This window comes from Canis aureus, chromosome 3, assembly GCF_053574225.1.
Source record: "Canis aureus isolate CA01 chromosome 3, VMU_Caureus_v.1.0, whole genome shotgun sequence".
Taxonomy (NCBI): Eukaryota; Metazoa; Chordata; class Mammalia; order Carnivora; family Canidae; genus Canis; species Canis aureus.
This window is the reverse complement of record NC_135613.1, coordinates 64,583,540-64,598,720: the sequence shown is the minus strand read 5'-3', so window position 1 is coordinate 64,598,720 and position 15,181 is coordinate 64,583,540. Positions and strand designations below refer to the sequence as shown.

At 47.1% G+C, this 15,181-nt stretch overlaps 1 protein-coding gene and 1 pseudogene across 2 annotated transcripts in view; both read left to right on the top strand.

Annotated features, from left to right (window-relative positions):
* Positions 1-246: 246 nt before the first annotated feature.
* The window catches only part of SLC35F2 (solute carrier family 35 member F2), a 49,251-nt gene continuing 34,316 nt past the window's right edge, over positions 247-15,181 (top strand). Inside the window, exon 1 of one of the 2 annotated variants that reach the window (XM_077893328.1) lies at positions 247-393. In XM_077893328.1, coding sequence (XP_077749454.1) covers positions 299-393 — 95 coding nt within the window. In that variant the 5' untranslated portion in view covers positions 247-298. The remainder of the gene's footprint in view (positions 394-15,181) is intronic. The other variant, XM_077893329.1, reaches the window with a different exon arrangement.
* LOC144311189 (small ribosomal subunit protein eS6 pseudogene) lies at positions 5,166-6,042 on the top strand (annotated as a pseudogene).

Here is a 15,181-nt window from a genome sequence, read left to right as displayed (position 1 = left end):
CGGGAGCAGCGCGCCCCTAGTGCTCAGCTCCCCGGGAGGGGCCAGGTCGTCGCCTGCAGACGTGTGGGCCCGGCCGGGAGAACTGACGGCGGAGGCCCGGGGGCGGCCCAGCCCGCAGAGGAGGCCGGCGAGCGAGCGCCGGGGCAGGGAGCGTGGGCGGGAGCGCAGGGGGGCGGGAGGCCGCGAGCGCGGGGCCGGGTCCCCAGGCCGCCCGGCGCCGTCCCCGCCCGCCCCGCCCGCCCCGCCCCGCCCCGCCCCGGCCGCTCGGGGGTTCCGGGCGCCGAGCCTGCAGGGGCGCATGGAGGCGGCCTCGCCCGCGGGACCCGGCGCGCCGGGAGCGGCGAGCGCGCTGGGCAGCCTGCTGCGCGGGCTCCGGGGCCGGCTTTTCACCTGGTGAGTGCGGGGCCGGCGGGGGAAGCCGGGCCGGGGGCGGGGGGCGGGGGGCCGGGGGCCGGGGGCCGGGGGCCGGGAGCGGGGTCCCTGCGCGCACGGGGTGCGGGCGCACGCGGCCGGGGAGGCGGCGCGGCGGTGGCGCTCGGGCGGCCCCCACGTGTGGCTCACCTGGCTTTGTGAAGCCGCGCGCCCCGCCCTCGCCGCCCTCTTGGAAATCGGCCGGTGTGTGTGCTGGGGGCGACGGGGGTCTCGGCCGAGTGGGCGCGGGGAGGGCGCCCGGGGGATGCCGCGAAGGCGGGGCGACCCGCCCACCCCGGGCAGGTGGGCAACTGGCGATCGCGGCGCCGCCAGGCGGTCACCCTCGGCCGCGATCCTCCCTCCACGAGGCAGCGAGTTCCCCCGAGTGAGAAATCGGGGTTAAGTTTTGAGGTCCCGCCCTGAGGTCGCGGGGAGCCCGCGGCGTCCTGGCCCCGGGCGAGGGGGCGGCGGGGGAAGCCGCGTCTGCGGTGTCCGCGCCCGGGGGCGGCCGAGGAGCGCTCCGGGGACCCGCCGCGGGCCCGGGCCGGGGGAGCCCCCCTGCGGCCGCCGCGGACCTGCCTTGTGCGGGCGCAGGGCCTGGGGACTTGGGACCCGAGGAGCCCGAGCCACGGTGCTTGAGCTCAGGGCCTGGCCGGTTATGTGGACGCTGTCGTGTACTTTTACCACTTTATGAGATGGCACTATTCTAGACGCTTCGCTGGCGGAGAAACAAACGAGGCTGAGCATTTTGCCCAAGACCAAGAGATGATGACCCGTGAAGGGTGGTGCCCACAAAACCCAGTCACAACTGTGATTTAACCACTTCTGGCCGCTGGCACCGCGTCTAACAGGCATTTGCTTTTTTTTTTTTTTTTTCCTTCTAGTTAACGTAAAAAAGTATCCAACGAAAGATTGTGAAAACTCATTTTCTGGTTTACCAGATCAAGAATGGTGTATGCATTTTTGTTGTGTAAAAGAATAGTTTGAAATAGATGCGTGTACTTACAGGGCAGAGTTGGCCAGAAATCACCTTGTGTCCTCCAGTTGTGTATGTCCTGATAAATGGCCACAGGTTCTCAGCTGGGAGGCAGCATAAGGTAATGGCTAAGGACCCAGATTCTGGAATCCTATCCCGTGTGTGCCACTTACCAGCTGGGTGACCTTGGGCAAGTCACTTAACTTCTCTGTGCCCCATTTTCTTATTTGTAAACTGGAGATAATAGCAGTTTCTAACTGGTAGGGAAATTGTGAGGATTATGTGGCTGACTCCATAGCCTGGCTCATGGTACGGCTCTGTAGAGGCTACTTGTCATTTCCATCAGTCTCCATTCTTGGGTGTTGGGAGATGCCAGAGGCCCTGAGGATGGACAGACAGTATGGCAGAGAGCAGTATAGCAAGATTTAAGAATAAGGAGTAGCGATGGTTTCTTTTTTCTCCTTATGTTCTAATATTTTCAAAATATTGGCATATTGTACAGTCAGGAGTATCTAATAGCTTCCTAAATATGAGATTTCTTCTGTCTCCGAGCACACTTTTTTGTACCTCCTTTACAGATTGTGACTTTCTTCCTTGTGTGATAGCTGTTTGTGGCCATCTTATATCACTGGCGGAGTGAGTCCTTCATAGCAGGAATTAAGAATTTTTCCTTTTTCTATGTCCCACAACCCTTAGCATGTGAATACATGAATGAATGAGGGGTGGCAAGGGTGCTTGAGGCTTCCTTTACTTTCTGCCACACACCTTGCATTCTTCCTTCATTGATCTTTATTCTATCTTGGGGTGGCACTTCGTCTTTTTTTTTTTTTTTTTTTGGTTGGCAGAACTTTTTTTTTAAATTAATTAGTTTATTTTAGAGAGAGAGAAAGGGTGAGCAGGGGAACAGGCAGAGAGAGAGAGAGCATCTCGAGCAGACTCCCAGAGCCTGGATGCGCTGGACTCCATCTCATGACCCATGAGATCAGGACCTGAGTCAAAACCAAGTTTACACACTTTGGTTAAGCCTGAGCCACCCAGGCGCCCTGGTTGGCAGAGTTCTTTGTTCATTAAGGTTTCCATTCTTAATGTCTGGCAACCATCCAGACTTGTATTCTGGTTCACAGTTTTTCCTTGTCTGACCCAGCAATCAGAAAAATTCAGTTTACTAAATATCCAGTATTCTATATACTCAATATTTTAAACTCTCATTAAAACTCACCTCCCAGTTGTAAGTTTGGCTCCATGAATCCCCAACCATATCTGGGAGCCATGAGATGGACAGAGGCTGGTGAGTGGATGTGTTATTACAAGGATACTGTGTATGTAGGGGGACAGACACAATTCTACACCTTTTACCAAAAAGGGGAATGAATAGCCCTTTTGGCAACTGGATACTAACTAAATACAGGGGAAACATTTGGGGCCTTGTTTCATTATGAGAAGGAAGTATTCTAGGTAACCCCAACTCCTGATATAGTTTGCCTCATTAGTAGATAATTTTCCCTTTTTTTTTTAGATTTTATTTATTTATTCATGGGACACACACACACACACACAGAGATAGAGAGAGAGAGAGAGAGTGGTAGAGATACAGGCAGAGGGAGGAGCAGGCCCCATGTAGGGAGCCTGACCTGGGATTTGATCCCAGGTCTCTAGGATCAGGCCCTGGGCCGAAGGAGGCAGTAAACCACTGAGCCACCTGGGCTGCCCAGTTTTTCCCTTTGATTAAGAATATCACATCACTTATTCAATAAAAGTTTATTGAGGACTTACTATGTGCCAGGCATTCATGATAAGAAGCACTGTGTTTTCGACTGGACTCTGCTTGTAACTTCAGCTTCTGTCATTATTGCTAGTAGCACAAATGACAACTGATAAGAGAATATGTGTTTCCTAGAGGACCTGAGGATATTTATTTAATTGTATACCATCTAGCAGTTTACATCCTAATACCTATACTGTAATTCATATATGAAAAAGTACATATTTCTTATAATGATTATCAAGTTTACATCTCTAGCAAAAACCTGCAGTTACTATTTCACATATTTATCCTTTTCCCATTGAATAGGTGGTAAGCTTTTTTTGTTATATTTATTTTGAATATTTTATTCTGATGAAAAATGAGTTCACACTCATTTTAAATATGATATGCAGACACATAAAAAGATCAGAATCATTTGCATTCCACTAACTGTATTTACCTTTATATTTTGTGTGTTTATTTCTAGTCTTATATTTCTGAATTTTGTGAGAATGAGTGATGGTATACATGAAGGGACTTTTTGATATAGTAATTTATGTTACACATAATGTTGACTTAAAATTCTAATATTTGAATTCTTAACTAGTTTTTCTACATCTTTTTATTTATTTGTTATCTGAGATGGTAAGCCTTTGAGGGCACAGACTTTATCCCACTCTTTTTTGTAGCTCAGTGCAAGATGTGTTGTTCATTCATTCTTTCAATTGCTGAACCTTGAGGATCTATGATGTTCTAGGTTCTGGACTACTCTCTGGCCTACAGGGATGAGTAGGATTTAGTTTCAGGGAGTTCACAATCAAGTTATGGTAAGAAGTTATGGCAGATGTTCTAGAGGTGAGCACAAGTACAGATGGCACAAAGGGTGAGGTGTAGGGTTAGGGAGCATGGCCGGGAAGGGGATCAGGAAATTAGAAGCATGAATAGGAGGTTTCCAGGTGAACTAGGAGAGGAAGGCCAATCCAGGCATGGATGTACGAGAACGTTTTGCTTAAGGAACTGCAAGTGGCTTGGTGTGAGTGAGGTGGGTATGGGCATGAGGAGGAAGGAGCACTGGTAGTGGGTGGACAGGTGCACACCTGTGATAGTCTGGCAAACGACCTGGCCCTTGGGCTCCTCCTTTCTGTTCAGTTTCCTCGTTTCAAAGGTTAAGGCCCAGACGTTTTTGAAGGAGTCATTTAGGGGTGTTCGTCTATTCATTCAGCAAACATCTCCTGAGTGCTCACAGTGTGCATAGCAAGGTCTCAAGCTGGCATGCACTCTGCTGAAGAGCACTGTTGTCTGGTGGCAGTGAAGCAAAGAAGTAGGTGGAAGGGCTTTTTGTGGTTTGTGTAGTGCAGGATTGGGCAACTCTAGATCCTGCCAGTCTCCAAAGTAGCTCCTTCCTTCTCCTTTTCCTTTGTGAGATTATTAAATTAACATCTGCCTCCTTTACCAACTCCAAGAGGTGAGAAATACTACATTTTTAAAAAAAGATTTTCATGATGTATTTGAGAGAGAGAGAGAGAGAGAGAGAACGTGTGCACGACAGCACACAAGCAAGGGCAGAGGCAGAGGGAGAAGCAGACGCTGAGCAGGGAGCCCATGTGGGACTCGATCCCAGGACTCTGGTATCACGCCCTGTGCTGAAGGCAGATGCTTCACTGACTGAGCCCCAGGTGCCCCAATACTACTTACTTTTTAGTCACTACTATAGACTCTGCTGAGCACAGTGCCTACTTACAATAGATACACAATGAACATCAGATGGTTGAATGAATCCCTAATCCCCAATAGGAATTTTATAATAGATCACATTTCTTTTTTTTTTTTTTTAAGATTATTTATTTTAGAGAGAGAGAGAGAGACAGAGAACCAGAGAACACAGGCGTGAGTAGGGGAAGGGACAAAGGGAGAGGGAGGGAGAGAATCCTAAGTAGGCTCCCTGCCTAGCGCTAAGCCTGATGTGGGGCTCAATGTCCCGACCCTGAGATCACAATCTGAGCTGCAATCTGAGCTGAAATCAAGAGCCAGATGCTCAACCAGCTGAGCCACCCAGGTGCCCCCATGTCTCTCTGAAATAAAAACAAAAACAAAAGACAAAAAAACAAAAAAAACCTGCTCTTTTTCGTGGCGCCTCCGAGGCGGTAGGCCGCTTCGGGATGAAGCTGAACATCTCTTTCCCAGCTACTGGCTGCCAGAAACTCATTGAAGTGGATGATGAGCGCAAACTGCCTACCTTTTATGAGAAGCCTATGGCCACAGAAGTTGCTGCCGATGCTGTGGGTTACGTGGTGCGCATCAGCGGTGGCAATGACAAGGCTTCCCCATGAAGCAGGGTGTCTTGACCCACGGCCGCGGCCGCCTGCTGCTGAGTAAGGGGCATTCCTGCTACCGACCCAGGAGGACTGGAGAGAGGAGGCGCAGATCTGTTCGGGGTTGCACTGTGGATGCCAATCTCAGTGTTCTCAATTTGGTTATTGTGAAAAAAGGGGAGAAGGATATTCCTGGACTCACGGATACTACTGTGCCTCGTCGCCTGGGGCCCAAAAGAGCCAGCAGAATCCAAAAGCTTTTTAATCTGTCAAAAGAAGACGATGTCCGCCAGTATGTTGTTAGAAAGCCCCTAAACAAAGAAGGTAAGAAACCTAGAACCAAAGCACCCAAGATTCAGAGTCTTGTTACTCCACGTGTCCTCCAACACAAACGTCGGCGTATTGCTTTGAAGAAACAGCGTACTAAGAAAAATAAGGAAGAGGCTACAGAATATGCTAAACTTTTGGCCAAGAGAATGAAGGAGGCCAAAGAAAAACGCCAGGACCAGATTGCCAAGAGACGGAGGCTGTCCTCTCTGAGAGCTTCTACCTCTAAGTATGAGTCCAGTCAAAAATGAAATTTTTCTTTTTTTTTTAAATTTTTATTTATTTATGATAGTCACAGAGAGAGAGAGAGGCAGAGACATAGGCAGAGGGAGAAGCAGGCTCCATGCACCGGGAGCCCGATGTGGGACTCGATCCCGGGTCTCCAGGATCGCGCCCTGGGCCAAAGGCAGGCGCCACACCGCTGCGCCACCCAGGGATCCCAAAAATGAGATTTTCTAAGAGTGACAAAATAAATAAGATCAGACACAAAAACAAAAACAAAAAACTATGTTTATCACATAGTCATGTTGTCTTGTATCTCTGTTTCTCAGTCTGGCCTTATTGACAGTTTAGGTGGAATAATTCTTTGTTGTGGCGGACTATGTTGTCGGATGCAGCAGCACCCCTGATCTTAGCCCACTAGATGCCCACAGAGCACCCCCCAGTCCCTCCCACCCCTGAGCGGTGATGATCAAAATTCTTTCCAGACATTGTCACATGGCTCCTGGGGGAAAAGTCGCCCTGGTTGAAAACCTCTGATTTAGGCCTATTGTTTCTAACTGAGCGCTGCAGGGTGTGCCGTCGTCCTCCAGTGATGCCCCCCCGGGGAGTTTCCATCTCTCAGCTGCCACAAACCACACTGTGACAACTATGCTCACACGTGTCCCCTTGTGTACTGGGAAGAGCCAGTGGCCAGGCTCAGGCTCCTGATAAACCCCAGGCTGGAGACTCTGTGGGTGCCGCAGCCTTACTGCTGATTGCTGTTGTCCTGTACCTTTCTGGGACCGTGGCAGCTGCCCTGGAAGGAGGAGGAGGCCTGTCTCTCTCGGTGTGGCCCATTAGCCCTAAGAGCTTGGAGGTCGTGGGTGGGGGAATGATCTTTGGCTGGAGAGTTTGAACCTTTTCGTTAAACGTCTCAGTAATGCAGGGAGTTGGTCAAGGGACAGGCAGTAAAGCGTAGGACAGAGGTGAAGGTGGACTTCACAAGCTTCCATCCAACATGACCTGACTGGGCCCCTGGCTGTCCCCTGCCCCAGGCTAGTGACCTCTCCCTCCCGCAGACAACCTTTAGGTTACTGCTTGCTTATCTCTGCTCCTTCCTTCAGGTTGATTGTGAGAAAAATGAGATGATGGCTGCTAGTGCTTATTCCTTTCTTTTTCTTTTTAAAAGTTTTATTTATTCATGAGAGACACAGAGAGAGAGGCAGAGACATAGGCAGAGGGAGAAATAGGGTCCCCGTAGGGAGCCCATTGGGGGACTCTATTCCAGGATGTGAGCCAAAGGCTGATGCTCAATCACTGACCCACCTAGGTGCCCCTTCTTTTTCTTTTTTTAAAAAAAGATTTATTTATTCGAGAGTGAGTGAGAGCGAGCGCGTGTGGGGAGAGGGACAAGCAGACCCCATGCTCAGTGTGGCACGGGGCTCAGTCTCATGGGGCTCAGTCTCGTGACCGGGAGAGCAGCACCCTCCCCAGATGATCACTGTGCCACCTAGTGCATCTTGACAGCACTTCCAGACTCTTTCCGGGGCCCACCTCCCCGTCCATTCCCTGTGGTCACAACTTCAGAGTAGGCCTGTATCTCTCTCACGGGGAACTTGTCACAGCTGCTACCCCTGCCTGTCCCTGCTCGTGGTAGCCAGCGTGATGCCAGATACCACCAGAGGCTATGGGTAGCTTCCAGCAGGTGGGGACTCACTCCATGCCCAGCTGTCAGGTGTTTCCACAATCCTGTACAAATATGTTTACTTCTGTTGATGGTGGGTAAGTAACTTGCCCATGGGTACATGGCTGCTGAGGCAGAGGCCTGACAGTTTTCTTTAATTCCTTTTTTTTAATAAGATTTTATTTATTTATTTGAGAGAGAAAGAAAGAGAGTAAGGGAGAGGGAGATGGAATCTGAAGCCAACTCCACACTGAGCACAAAGCTCGACACAGGGTTTGATCCCACAACCTTGAGATCAGAACCTGAGCTGAAAACCAGAGTTGGACTCTTGACCAATGGAGCCACCCAGGTGCTCCATGATTCCTTTGATTCTAAAGACCAGGCCTGCTTTACTAGTTCAGAAATCCCTCTGCATCCTGTTGGGGCTCCCCTCAGGACCTGCCCCGGGTTCACAGACCAGGGATGCTTGTGGGGTTCCCTGGAGGGTCCTCAGTTGGGAAGTAGGAAGTGGTGGGCTTCTGGGTGGGTCTCTGGCACCCATCAGGTCTGTTGCTCTGCCTGGTTTATGCCAGATGTTTGAAGAAAGGGCTCTGGATACCCGATAGAGCTCGAACTGTGGCTCGAGCTCTTCCCCCTCTTCCTCCCCCCTTCTTTACCTTTACAATGATTACATTTCTGGTGGTGTTCATTGTGGTAAAATGTATGTAGCATAAAATTTACCATTGTAACCATTTTTAAGGGTACAATTCGGTGACATTAATTACACTCACAGTGTTGCACACCTATGACCACTGCCCATTTCCAGAATTTGCTCGTTATCCCGTACAGCAACTCTAACTCCACGTTCACCTCTCCCCTCAGCCCCTGGGAAGCACTATTTTCCTTTCTTCTTCTATGACTCTGACAATTCTGGATCCCCCATGTAAGTGCAATCATGCAATATTTGTCCTTTTATGAGAGCCAAGCTTCTTGATGTTCACTATGGGGCCCCCTGTCACCAGCCTACCTCCCTTGCCAGGCTCGTCTCCCAGCATGTCCACCTGTCAGAGGGTATGCTGGTGACAGGGATATGCCTGTGATCCCCCACAGACACCTTGGTCTGCACCCTTGCACCTGCAGCTTCCTCCGTGGATGCTCTTCCTGCCCCCCTCTGTGGCTAGCTACTTAAAGACTCTGTAGATGCCCAAGTCAGTCAGGCAGTCTTCTTCTTCCCTCTCCACACACATCTTGACTTAGGTCCCTTCTTCTGTACCTTTCAGACACTGTTCCTCATTCATTACACTTACCATATTGTGACATAAAGGTAATCACCAGCCTGGGAGAATGCCTTACGGCTGGAGATGGCAGTTCATCTTTGAAATACCTGTACTGCTTACTTTGTGTCTGGCTTTGAACCGAAATGGTAGCAGTTGATTCCTTGGAACAGTAATAACCTGTTTGCAGCAAGATTTGGTAAATTAGGTGTAAGGATGAGGGCTGAAATTAAAGCAGGCTATTTTTGAAGTCTGAACAGTAGCCACCCTGAATTGCCTCCCAGGTTCGTTGCTTGAGTATATCAGTTTTGGTAAGGTTATTAAAAAAGCTACAAAAACTTCCTTATAGTATTATTTATTGAGGATCATCAGAAAAACAAATCCTTTCACTGGTGAATTTTATGGATAACTTAAAACATGCTCCTTCAATCTATTAAAGTTTTTTTAAACCCAATTGAGCGGCAGTATTCATGTAATGGATGACTCACTTCTGTTAACTAATTCATAATTTTGGGTAGTAGTTCTTCAGCATTTTACTGGTTGCTACTGAATAACTTTCTAGGGCATGTCATTATTTGGTAGGTCCATTTGCAACTAATCCTGGAGATTTTGCCCAGAAAAAAATAAAACATTTAAAAGTCTTCATGGTAGGGGCACCTGGGTGGCTCAGTCTGTTGAGTGTCTGACTCTTGATTTCAGCTCAGGTCATGATCTCAGGGTCATGAGATTGGGCCCTGTGTCGGGCTCTGCACTGGGTGTGGAGTCTGCTTCAGATCCTCTGTCTCCCTCTCTCTCTCTCCGTTTCTCCCCTCACCTGTCTTCTCTTAAAAAAAAAAAGTCTTCATGGTATATTTAAATTTTTTTAAAGATTTTATTTATTTATTCACGATAGAGAGAGAGAGAGAGAGAGAGAAAGAGAGAGGCAGAGATACAGGCAGAGGGAGAAGCAGACTAATGCCAGGAGCCTAACGTGGGACTCGATCCCGGGACTCCAGGATCCTGCCCTGGGCCAAAGGCAGGCACCAAACCTCTGAGCCACCCAGGGATCCCCTCGTGGTATATTTAAAACAAATATATGCAACTACTTGCCTTTAAGTAAAGTGCATTCAACATAACACCTTTTCTTCTTGATTCAGGATCATCATTATGAAGTTTAATTATTCTGCTGAGTGGCAGTAATAGTAATATGCTGCTCAGGAGTCACTGAAGTGAATTATTTGTCATGTTTTTTCCTGCCTTTTTTCTCACAGTTGTCACATGTGATTTTTTCTGTGTTATTGAACATATCTCCAGAAGCCTGCATTCTTTCTAAATGATGGCTTCCAACTTGCTAACATCGTAGAAACTAGATAACCCAATCTCTCAGAATTGCTTGTAGTGAAAGTATAAATAGGCCCTTAATAAAGATTTAGATAATTTTCATTTTAATAAATTTAATAAAAACTTTTAATCCACAGATTTAGGGACTTTTTTTTGTGTTAAAGTCATCAGATTAAGTGATCACAGGAACTTGGCTATTTATGTTAATGATGTAGAGAGAGAGAATCTATGAAAAATCACAGTTAGGTCCCAAACTTCTTTCTAGTAATTCCCAAGCAGGAGTATTTAAGGAACATACTGACTTGGGTCTTCAACAAATCCTTCCTGAGAGTCTGAGGCTAGTATTGTGTGAGATTTACATCTTGCCAGAGTAGTATTGGGATGAGCCTGCTCAGGCAGATTTAGAAGAGAGGCGCCTGGCTGGCTTAGTCACTGGAGCATGTGACTCTTGATCTCAGGGTTGTGGGTTCAAGCCCTATGTTGCATGAAGAGATTACTGAAAAAATAAAATCTTTTAAAAAAATTGTATTTATTTATTTATTCATGAGAGACACACAGAAAGAAGCAGAGACATAGGCAGAGGGAGAAGCAGACTCCCCACAGGGAGCCTGATGCAGGACTCCATCCCAGGGGCCTGGGATCACACCCTGAGCCAAAGGCAGACACTCAACCACTGAGCCACCCTGGTGCCCCCAAAATGAAATCTTAAAGCAAAAGAGTATAGAAGAGCCATTTCTTAAACTTTTCACAGTGGTATCAAGCCAGAGATAAAAACAATAATTAATAAATAAAGTCCTTGTTGAGTAAAGCTTAGTTGATACACTTAGAACAACCTCATTATTCCAGGGCTTCAGGGTGGGCTAATTCAGTGTCATCCTACAATAATTTTCTGCTCTGAGCATTATGATGCTGTCATTGCCAGCCCCACTGGACACGTGGAAGCTGAGACACAGAGTGGTCAAGTGTTTTCCCTAAAAGTCACACAGTCACACAGTTACACAGTAGTAAGGAATGCAGTGAGGTTTTGCCTCCTCCCCTGCAAGGCAGTCTGGCCCTAGAGCCCATGCTCCTAACCACTAACCTCTTGCGAGTTAGGCAGCAAACTGGAAAAAAAAAGGCCTTGAACAATTAACGCTGTGTCCCCTTCCCTCATTGTCCCTCCACCCCCTCCCCAGGCTCTTTGCTATTTGTGTCTCCAGGAGTTCCAGAAAGTATATAACATCACAGGATATAAAATATAATGTGTCTTCCTGGATCATCATTTATTTTTTATTTATTTTATTTTTTTATTTTTAATTTTTTTATTTATTCATGATAGACATAGAGAGAGAGAGGCAGAGACACAGGCAGAGGGGGAGAAGCAGGCTCCATGCAGGGAGCCCGATGCGGGACTCGATCCCGGGACTCCAGGATCGCGCCTTGGGCCAAAGGCAGGCGCTAAACCTCTGAGCCACCCAGGGATCCCCTATTTTTTATTTTTTTACGTAAGCTCTGCCCCCAGTGTGGAGCTTGAACTCATGACTCTGAGATCAAGAATCGAGTGCTCCACTGGCTGAGCCAGCTGAGTGCCCCTGATTTAATTTATTTTTTAGGCTCCAGTCGCATGGAAGTGGAGTAATAATCCCTGGCTCATAACATTCAGTTGGCTCATGAATGGCTAAATAACTTTTTTTATGCAGTAAGTTCCTCAAACCCATCACCACCCTAGAACTAGAATCATGATGGTAACTTCCATGTACCCAGTCATGCCCTCTACCCACATTCCTCCCCAACCAGAGATAATTACCATCCTGAATATACCTCTCCCCATTCCCTTGCTCTCATTCTTTTGGGTACGATTTTGTGCCTTTGTGTATTTCTAAAAAGTATGCTTTTATTTATTTTTTACTTTATTAAAAGGATATCATACTATAGATAATCTGTTGTGATTTATTTCCCCTTCTATATCACACTGCCAAGATTCATCCGTGCTGTTGCCTAATGCTGCAAGAACCCTCACTGTGACTCTACAATATTCTTTCCTGTGCATATACCATAGTTTATTAAATCACTTAATGGACATTTGGTTTTTTTCCAGGTTTTTTCCTATAGCGGAAAGGATTTCCAGGAACATTCTTCTACAGGTCTCCTATTGATCACATATAAGCACTTTTTTTTTTTTTTTTTTTTAGAGAGAGAGTGAGATCATGTTTGCATGAGCAGAGGGAAAGGGAGAGAATGTTAAGTAGGTGCTGCACTCAGAGCAGAGCTCAGATCTCACAACCCTGAGACCACCACCCCAGCCAAAATCAAGGGTCAGATGCTCAACCAACTGAGCCTTTCAGGCACCCCAGCACTACTTTTACACACACGCAGGTGTATATAGAGCGTGTGGGAGGGGGCCAACTAGGTGGTAGAGAATGTGACTTTTCAACTTCACAAAATGCCAAACTGGTTTCCCAAAGGGTTGTGCCAGTTTACACTGCTACCAGCTGAGTATGAAAACAAACATCTGAACACTTGGTATTATTAGACATAAAGTTTTGACAGTGGAATGAATGTAAGATGTATCTCTCATCTGCATATCCCTGATCACCAGTGCAGGTGGGCCTCTGTTCACTGGCCTTCCACGTTTCCACTTCTGAGAGATGCCCGTACTACCTGTGAAAGAATCACATTTTGCACATTATTTCTATACTAAATGGTTTGCCCTATACACAGTGCAATTTACATGGATTTTTAAGGATCACCCTTGAAAGTTGATGAAGCTTGGGGCTGGCACCAGCTTCCCGTGGGAAATGGTAATTTGCTTCTCTTTGCCTAATAGAGGCGTTCCGTTGAAAAGTTTGGGAGTTGGCTGGGTTAAATCAGATACCGGGAAGCTGACTAAGGAGGGGAGTGAGTTTTTCTGCTGTGAGCCCTTGTGGAGTATTGAAAAGCTCACAGGAAATCTACCTTCCGCCTCCACCTCCCGTTCCCTCCAGGCCGAGTGCCAGGAAGTTTCTAGATCAGGCTCAAACTGCTCTTTTCTGGTGCCTGGTTGGTGTTTGATGAGTGTGTTAGTTAGAAATCCAGCTCACTGCTGGTGTAGGTAAAACAGAGGATTTATGACTACAGAGTTTGAGGAGGTTCAAGTGCCAAACCGCAGAGGGCAGGGACACAGCTGGAGCCCGGAACCCAGCCGCACCGGGATTCTGCGTCTGTGTTTGGACTGGCTTTGGATTTCCTTCTTTTAACTGCTCACTGGTTGATTGTCTTCACCCCAGGATCCCATTTGACAGTTTAAACCAGACACAGAAACAAGCAATTTTGTTTTGATAATCCACAGGAAGGCTCATTTAGATTTTACAACAGTTAAAAAAAAAAATAGTCCTTCCAAACTTCTGATTGAGCCTCAGAGGGCAGGCGGTAGTAGAAATTTAAAGTTTCGTGGGCTGTGGCTTCTTGACTGCCTCCTGAGAACAGGGTTAGTCTGTTTTCTTCTGTGCCTGTGCCAGACCAGGGCGGGTGGAGAGAGGGTGGTGTGTCTGTCATAAACCCTCATCATCCAGACTCTTGAAACAGCATGCACTTGTTACCCTGTACCGATCCCATCCTTCAGAATCTACCCTTCCTCCATCCCCAACCCTCCTTGCCCACCCGCCTGGAGCTCCTGTTCCTGGCCTCTGTGTGTTCACATGGGTGCCCCTCGGAGAATTCTCACAGAAGTGTCCAGGGATTGGGAGGGTCCTGCAGGGAAGAGGCCAGTCCTCCACATACTGACCACAGTTTATGCTGCCCCCTCCCCACATCTAGGCTGTAGGGCTCGTGGTCCTCACATATTCAGAGAGAATAGGTGATTTGTCCATTCGTTTCATGTTTTCTCATTTCAACCAATCACAAATCAGAGGATGGAGGAAGACTATCACATATAAATATTATGTCCCTTCATTTTCATTAAAACATCCCTTAGTAAAATAATTGTTGAACATATATAATCAAATGGGCCATGCTAATCAATACACACTGTTGGAGATGCAGAATAATTTGTTTCTCTTGATCTCCTTGCATAGTTCAGAATCTTCAATATTATGATTTATTTTTGTTATCAGGGAGGCAGTGTGTAGAAGGGGAAAACAGAGACAATGATTTTTTGATTTAAAAAAAATTATTCATGAGAGACACACACACAGAGGCAGAGACATAGGCAGAGGGAGAAGCAGACGCCCTGTGGGGAGCCTGATGCGGGACTCGATCCCAGGACCCCGGGATCATGACCTGAGCCAAAGGCAGATGTTCACCTGCTGAGCCACCCAGGTGCCCCTGATTTTTCGACCTTAGGCAAGTTGGTCACCGGTGCAATTGTACGCATTCCTATCCCGTGAGAGGTTTCATGAGTTTTAAATGGAGTAACTTAGGTAAGCACTTAGCATGGCACCTGCCACGTCGTTATTTTTATTAAGCCATCTCACTTTTATTAGGCTGAGAAAGGCTTTTGAGTCCCTAATAGATACCAGTAGTACACTTCCAGTGGGACAGTGATGATGAGCTGCGCTGCTTGGTTTGCCCTCCAGGTTCTACCAGATGCTAGCTGTGTGATATTGGGCACGTTGTGTGACATCTCTGTGCCTCAGTTTCTTTATAAATAGCAATAACAGTAGCACCTACCTCTTAGGATTGTTGGGAGGATGGAATTAATTAGAACTGTGAAATCCTGTAATTGTTGAGTCCGTGCCTGGTACATAGAGTGAACTCAAGCCTCTGAGTCCTTTAGTTAGGGTTTTTTTTGTTTGTTTGTTTGTTTGTTTGTTTGTTTTAAGATTTATGTTATGTGTTAGATACTGTTTTCACTGTTAATAGTAACAATTTTAACAACAATGATGGTAATTACAATAGTAACCCTAACAAGGGTAACCACAACCATAATAATAACAATATTAGATACTGTGTAGGTATGTATATGGGGGGAGCACAAAAGTATCCATGGCATAGTTT